This window comes from Atta colombica, unplaced genomic scaffold (assembly GCF_001594045.1).
Source record: "Atta colombica isolate Treedump-2 unplaced genomic scaffold, Acol1.0 scaffold254, whole genome shotgun sequence".
Classification (NCBI taxonomy): domain Eukaryota; kingdom Metazoa; phylum Arthropoda; class Insecta; order Hymenoptera; family Formicidae; genus Atta; species Atta colombica.
The window spans coordinates 1,632,014-1,640,614 of NW_017259353.1; the positions used below are offsets into that span (position 1 = coordinate 1,632,014).

An 8,601-nucleotide genomic window follows, 5' to 3' on the forward strand; every position below is an offset into this window, starting at 1 on the left:
GCAGAAATAATCATGGATTAAATATGACGAATCCATCAAGCGCCGTCAGGCAGACACACGTGATCCAGCTGTTAATAAGTGTTCAGAAAACATACTGCTCTCATTTTCGCTAAACCGCTTTACGTCACTTAATAGATCGCCCGCGAATGCTGTTTTGTTTTCTTCATTTGTTTTTTTTATTGGACGCAACATCATTGCTTTTTACACTCTCCCGCGTTGTTCTTAACCATCTCCTGCAGGCGACATGAAACCGTCATGCGTTTATATTATAATAATAGTCCTATCATGCTTTCATTCGTATTATATCAGTCAGTTGAATTATTGCGTTTACTATTAAATATACTATTAAATATAAAAAATATTCCAAGAATAATCTTCACATATTTATCAAATAAATTTCTCTATCGCAACAGGTAATTTGTGTATAAATAAAAAAATTTATCGAGAATATTAATCGAAAAGCGATCTTGTTCGTATTAGCGGTTTAAAGTGCTGGAGGTCAAGTGCATTGAAAGAAAAGATTGATTGTTGCAACCATTTATAGTAGATATAGATATAGACATAGTATAGATATAGTATAGATAGTAAAATATGGTATAGCATTTTTATATAATTGCAGCAACCAGTTTTTGGTTGTAACAGCAAATTTTTAGTTGCGTTAGTCTATCCGCAATGTCAGTATAAGATTTCGATATAATAATGCTATGTCATATTTTACTATCTAAATCGTTGCAGCAACCAATCTTTTTTTTCAATGTGGTATCTTCCTGATTTTCCGAATTAACAATTCTACGGAAGTCTTTGCCATAAATAGTAAATCCTAAATGTGTGGGAACATAATTACAGGGTACTCACCTGTTGGAGCGCGGTATCAGCCGGGGAGAAGCTCGACAGGGCGGTTAAGGGTGCTAAGGACGCGCATGAAGATGCTCTCGAGGGTGGCGGTGTGTGACCGGGGGTAGGACTTCCGCTTCCGCAGCTACTCGCGCCGCCGCTGGAAGAGAGGCTCACACTGTCCGCTCGTCCTCTCCACGGCGAGATAGACACGTGCTTCAACATTCCTTCTTATTCGTATCTGAAATCAGGATCCACATACCGTTTGCTATTAAATCGCGAATGTTGAGCTGAGGAAGCAACATAATTAGCACAACTATAAATCGACTATAAATTCGATTAATTTGTTCTGATGAATGGAGGCAATGCGATAACAGTTCTCGCGCATTTTATCAAATGTTCCTTTCACCTCTTTATCTATAATTATATTTAAATAGACGATTTACGTTAAAAGATCTGCATAACAAATCAGCAAAGTATGCAATAAGAGCTTCGATATACAAAGTGATATATAGAGAATACATAATTGCGATAAAAAATTCATGACCTACTGCAGGTTTAAGAACTACTTATTTTTTAGGAACATTACAAGCAACACAAGTGAAATTGTCGCTCTGAGTTTCACTCAGCGTGGGCCGTCCATGTGTAATGGACTCTTAAGAACATTTACTGGAAGTCGCACATTTACTGGAACAGCCTACATTTGAATTAATCTCTTTGTGCGTTTCCTTTCGCAAGGTCGTAGAAAAACCGTAATTGCGGCGGTCTTTCGACGATAAGTAGTGTCCAGCTACTGTGATTGCTGGATTCAACAAACGTGGAAAGTGGCGGGAAGTTCGCTCGTGGAAAAATCGGACGCTCCCAACGGTATATATTTAAAAGCGTGTCCGTGTAATTTGATGTCGGAGTGAAACCAGGCGGTTGCAATGTCCGAAACGGTGTCCACGCACGCCTACTGCGTGTGGAAAGCAAGAAAAAGCTTATACGCTCGAATAAACATTAAAGTCAGCTGCAGGTACGGAAACCAGAAGCTTAAAGATCGCATGTGCAGAGTAAACGGATGCTTTTCCGCTAACTGCGGGATGTTGCGAGGAGGGGAACCCAATGAAAATTTCTTCCTTGCCTTTGTCATTGCAAATTATACTTGTATCATTGTATCGCATTATTTATAATTGTTATACACAGAGTTGGAAAAGTTACTTTATAAGTAACTTTTCCAACTCTGTCACTTTTTGGATTACCTTTTATGTGTTTGTAATAAAAATTGGATACAAAAAGTATACGAAATTGAAGCAAAAAATATCTAATATAAAATATCTAATATAAAAAATAAAATACTCAAATTTATTATACTCAAGTTCTATATATATAAAAAATAACTTATAAGTAACTTGTAAAGTAACTTTCCCAATCCTGATTATATATTTATGTACTTATATATTCATTTAAGATTCTTCTTATTAAAAAAAAAGTATAAAGTAATAGTTAATTTTTTATATTCTTTAGACATCTAAATTAATAAACAATAAACAATTACACATGTTTTTTTTACTATTAATTCAAGATAGAAGTCATTCTGCATAGCTTTGGAGTACAATGTATATTAATTATGCGCTGCGAAATTTTCCATTTAGAATTGTAATAGGAAACAGTAGTGTTTCCTGCGATGCATCATCGGCGGACCGATGTGTTGCGGTCACGTGCATCCGAAGGACGCATCGGCATATCATTACGAGCGCAGTGAGAGGCGGGAAGGAAGCTCGTACGCACATTTCTGATTTTTAAAGAGAAGAAAAACGAGGTGATATGTCATGAATATCAAATTTTATATTATTCTCAGTATTGTATACTCACTTCAATTAAATTCACAGCTTAGTGGCCTGCACACGTGAAAGCCCGCGCGTCAATACGCGCCAAACATTCAAAGTTGACGAATGTGCGGCATTGACATCATTCAAGTTCACTGTCTCAAACCAGAGAGCAATTTACGCGCGACGGTCACAACACACGAATGGATTCACCACCAGTCACAATTGCGTCGATAGAATGATAAAAGATTGCCGACGCGCATTTCGGCATAAGATCCCGCATAGATAAATCGCTTCGCACATTTCACACGAAATAAATGGTCCTCGAATTGTTATTTAAACAGACATCGTGTAATGAATATTAAAATATAACGAGAATTTCCTCGAAGAAAATTCGACGAAGTTCGAGATAGACTTGAGACCGATTTGAAACGCCCGGCGATGGATGCACCACAGTGCGCGCTCCGCGAGTGTTCTGTCGCGACTGGTAAACGCGCGAGTAAATCGACATAGTAAGCCTCGCGCCAGCGAACCGACGAGGCGACAGAGGAAAGAGAACGACCTTCTTGTGTAGTATACGCGGCTGCATGTACGCGCGTTCGCGTGCCAGCGTGTGCGTGCGCCGAGGAACTGCGGGGGCGATGACGGTACGTCGCGTTTGTAAGAAGAAGGGCACATATCCACGGAACCAGCCGTTCGCTCGAAGAAACGGGCCCTACTCTTGCTTCAGAATTTTTTCTCGCTTCGCAGATGAGAAATATCCACCTAGGAAAGGAGGGATTAATGAGACTGTAAATTGAATACTTGTGCGCAAGATAGAGAGATTGTAATTGATAAATTCATCGCGTTTGTACATTTACTTTATATATTAAGAATTATTAATAAAATGTAATGATGTTACTTTTCTTTAAAATTCCAATTTATAAAATATATAATTTGAAACAAATATAAATTAGAATATATAATTATAACAAACGTGGTATTTTATCATAAAATTAACAAAAAGAAGAGCATAAAACCATAATACAAGTTGTTTTTTGTGATATTATATGATTTAATATGTAAATTTTTATTAATATTTGTAAATTTACTGAAGATGGCCAGATTGTGATCGAAATGTCTAAATCATTTATAAACTTAATTACATATTAAGTATTACAAAAAACAACTTATGTTGTAATTTTATGCTCTTCTTTTTGTTAAGTTTATAAATTAGAATTTAAAAAAATTAATATAATATAATATAGAGAGCTATATATTGCGATTATATTTTGTATGATATTATCTTTTAATATTTTGTAATATTTTTGTATATTTATAATATTTACTATACATTTACTTATTATGTATTTATATATAAAAATTGTTATTAATATCAATCACGCGAAGTAACTCGTGAAATAGTTAATCCGAGTTGGAAAAGCGACCTGAGATTATTTTATTACGTAAAGAAATTAAAGATATAATATGGCACAAGTTCCGCATTGTATTGTTAAAAAAGAAGTAAACTACACATACATATATGGCAGCTGAGTTTCGCACCGTGGGGAAAGAGGTCCTCGATCAGTTCCTCGGTCGTTACAGATAAGCACGTCCGGCAATTTTATCTTAGCTGTTCCGCATGTAAGAGTCTCTACCGATTTGTGTCTGAGGTAAGAGACGCGTAGGAGCCATTACGCAATGGCAGTAGCGTATGCTCGTTAAGGTAATCATCATCACAGGATCAAAAAGTGTGGCGACAGCGACTTAACATCCGAAGCATATTAAGTCCCTGTGAATTTCCTTTTCTTTTGTCTGTTCAACCATTCTGTCGTACAATCATGATTGCGAGAAAGAGAGGAATTTTGTGAAATCAAATATAATAAAATCTAACACTAAACTTTATACAATTTAATATTATAATATTTATTTTTATGGATAAAATGTTTTTCAACGTATTATAAAAATTAATTAATTTTTTCTATAATGAAAATTAATCAAAATTTCGACTGATTAGCTGATATTTAAACAATCGAATTATTCATAGAGAGAGTTAAGAGATTACTTATTTGACTCATGCTCGACCAACAAATCTTCATTCTTGTCTCCTTATGGTGATATTTTACATACACGCCTGTACCTGTCACATTCGAAAAAAGAAGAGAAAAATAAAACACGAGAGTCGCATCCTACGTGATCGTCCGACGAGCGACTGCATGGGCGTCGAGCTCACGTCGAAGAAAGAAGAGTTTACATCTCTGCGAAGGAAAAGTGAGAGATGTACGTAGGAGTCGACTCGATTCGCTCAATAACGTTGTGTTCGCTTCTCCTTTCGATTTAATAAACTAGGTATACGTGCCGGCCAGCAAAAACAATAACTCGTGCCTGAGATATTCGTCGATTCGAGGAAAATATGCCGTATGTATTTATAGCGATCTAACCGCCATTATACTTCATGATCTAAATCGGAATGTATATTTGCATTTGCATAGATGCGATCACGGTTGTTTTCGTAGAGGAAGGAAGAAGAAGTAAAATCTCATCTTCCGATGTGTTACGTCTCACGATTGAGTTTTCCAACTAATATCGTAACTGCATCACATTTTCCGATTAAAATGATCTTTAATAAAGCCATTGAAAGAAACACTTGCCAAGCAGTCTGCAGATACTCGGAAAGGTGTAGGCTTTTGAAAGGAAAGGAGCGCGTGATTAGGCACCTGGGTGGCATTTACGATGCAGCAGACGTGGGGTGGTCGACACGTGTAATTCGAGGCCAATCTTAGACGTGTAGGCGTGTCGAAAATAAGGGATGTCTTTAAATACTTCAGCACATTTATATAATTTAAGAGTTGAAATCGAGATTATAAAATACTCGGAGAAAATTGGAGCTTTCTCCAATTGTTTTCAATTATAATCCCAAAGTTAATAGTCATAAATAATATTGAAGTAGAAAAAAGATCTCAAATTTAATTAAAGTTTGTCTATTCGGTCTTAGTGTCCCTACATTCTGTAACTCTTCACAATTTGTTATCGTTATATTATCGTTATCGTTCTATTATCGTTGCGCTTTTATATTATATAATGCGCAACAACAATATAACGGTAATGATTATTAGCAGTAAAAAGTTACAGATCACATGTTACATCAATTATTTATAAATGACTACTTTTCCCAGGAATGCATATTGATGCTTAGTTTCTTGAATTTTTTTCATTGAGTTCACCGGGGTCGAGAACCCATGATCGCCGGTTGTGGAAAAACGTCACTGATCTAACGGTGGCATGTCTGTAAGAACTACGAGTGACTTCGGTCTGGCCGATGCGAGATTGCGGCGCGTTGCAACTTGTGACGCTAAAGAGTTCCACGGCAGCAGCCACGCGTATTATCGCGATTCGGTCGTGCAACACGCATGCCTTTTGTCGTGGACAAGGGGCTTCTCTGTGAAAGGTCCTTCCATCAACAAGTTCTGGCTTCTCTTACGATGATCTCGGGGAGAAAATTCAATTAGCTTTGCCAGGCTAGATTGCCCGCGCCGGTGCAGCTGCAATCGGCAGATAAGCTAGTACATGCGCGTGCAGCGGCGACTGCCGACAATGCGAAATGTATGTGCACGTACGTGCGTTGAGTTTCATGAAGTGGCACAGGCTTATCGCTGACACGCAAAAGGTATGAACGTCGACCTGTCGCGTCAACTCATTGTCATGATGAATATTTTTGTAAGTCTGCGAATATTCTTTTTATTATCCCATTGATACAAACTAAAAGTAACATAATATCAATGTTATAATTTTGCACTCAATGTAATTGTTATGTAACACCATATACTAAATTACATTTATATTGCTGAGTATGAAATTGTAACATAAATGTTATTCTTAATTAATATCAATTGATATAATGGAAGATACAATGGATTCTACAGTATTATGTAGGCAGAATAATTATATCGGAATTATCAATAGGTTTCAATGTAAAAATTTGTAACAATAATTTGAAAATCTTTGAAATAGCTTTGAAAATACTCTAAACAAAGCCATTTGCATATTAGAATATCTCTAATAATCACAGACAAAAAATATTTGCTATGTAACAAGTAAATTCATTCTTTTTTGTACTCTCTATAAAAATTATTTGCAACAAATATAAAATATTTGTCAAATATATAAAAGTTAATTATCAAATTTGTTTGCTAAACAAACAAATTTGATAATTAAATTTTGTAATCTCTTTACGTTTATTAACAAAATTATTTTTCTCCGTAATTTTTTTAAATCAATTATGTTTGCTCTTTTTTTTAACACAATTCTTTAATACAATTTTTTTTAGATTTAATTCTAAGAATTAATGTTTAAGTTTAAGATTAGTAATCGTGTTTAATATTCCTTTTACATAATTGCGGTTGAATAATTATCGCATTTTATATTAAGACAGGTTGGACTATAGATATGAAAGAGTAACCATTATGTCGTTTCAATGAAACTGCAATCACATTTTTCATCATTTTCAATCTAATAGTGACGTAATGACGCTACATGAATTACATGTCATTATCGCCAAGTACATAGCAGTTTATCAGTTTAGTCTATGGAACCTGTTTATATTCATCGATAATAGTATATAATTTAACGACTTTGTATCAGTCATCATGAAGATGATCAAACACAATACATGGTCAAAATATTGCATTAAAATGTTTTATATATATATAGTTTTATATATATATATAGTTCGTCACAATTATAATTTTTATGGCAAATTTTTATGATCCATAATTTGTCTGGATTTTATCATAGCATATAGATATATAACAAATTTTAATTTATGGAATTAAGTACCGGCGATAAAGGCATCACTACGTTCGCTCGTATGCAAATTCCACGAAGTCGATGACCACTCGAGAACCACTCGGGACCGATGATGGGGAGGGAATGCAAGAGAAGAAATCGGAACCATGATGGTCAGTTACTTTGGTCATGTACACGAGCAGAAAGTACGGCGACCATAACGGACTATAGTATATGCGCAGGTTACTATAGGACTTTGGTAGAGCAGCGGTCCAGCCTGGTGGATCCCATGGTGTAGCATTACTTTCCCACAGGCGAGACTCTTCCTGTGTTGCATGTATACGTGTGCGATTCTTTCCAGACGTGTATCCATCATGCACCTGCACACGCCGATCTGTGTGTATGCGTGCTCGAGGCGAGAGAGACAACGAGAAGGGATATGTATCTTACCTTGCAAGGCGAACCTGTTATTCGTCAGTTCGCCGAAACCAAAGAGGAAAGAGGGAAGATCGATGTAATCGTGTGTTACCGCCTGAAAAATAATTTTCACCTTCTGGGATCAATTTTGGTGATGTAGGAAACATTCTGTGTCTCACGGAAGAAGATGGACTGCCTGGAAGAGGCAAAGATAAAATTATGTATTGTAACTGCAAATTTTGGTAGGGTGTAAGAACAGGAATTTAGTGACAAAGTATGTGGTTGTCATATCAACAAATTATATTTTAAATTTGCAAAAATAATAATTCATCTTAAAAAAATGTATAAAATTTCAGTATTAAATAATATATATTTGCATGACTTAATTAAAATTAAAATTTGGTAAAACTGCTAATACAAAAATATTATAAAATTTGAATATTAAAATAAATATTTCTTATTTTGAGCATACAGATATTTTAATTTTTTTCTTAAGAAATACTATATATAGCCTATAAGAAATAGTGGTTGAAGTCGTCGATGAAGGAAGAAAAAATACTTGTTAAGGGTTCCCCTTTAATAGGATACGGAATTGTGCCGGAAATGAGCTTCGTCACGCAGAGCGGAAGCTGGACCTTGTCGCATCATGGAATTGCTATTAAAGTACATCGATCGCGGTCAGAATGTATTCTCGATTCTTAAAGGAAAGAACAATAATTGTCTTTTAGAAATAGTCTATACTATTTCCTTTTTCTGTATTCTTTCTTTATTATTATTA

General features: G+C 35.4%; 1 protein-coding gene across 1 annotated transcript in view; it reads right to left on the reverse strand.

Moving 5' to 3' along the window:
* Positions 1-3,120, reverse strand: part of LOC108689046 — a 34,107-nt gene extending 30,987 nt beyond the window's left edge. The window contains exons 1-2 of the mRNA XM_018195646.1: positions 2,689-3,120; positions 856-1,075 (exon numbers count right to left, since the gene is read on the reverse strand). Of these exons, the coding sequence (XP_018051135.1) occupies positions 856-1,059 (204 nt within the window). The 5' untranslated portion in view covers positions 1,060-1,075; positions 2,689-3,120. The remainder of the gene's footprint in view (positions 1-855; positions 1,076-2,688) is intronic.
* Between the last annotated feature and the right edge of the window lie 5,481 nt (positions 3,121-8,601).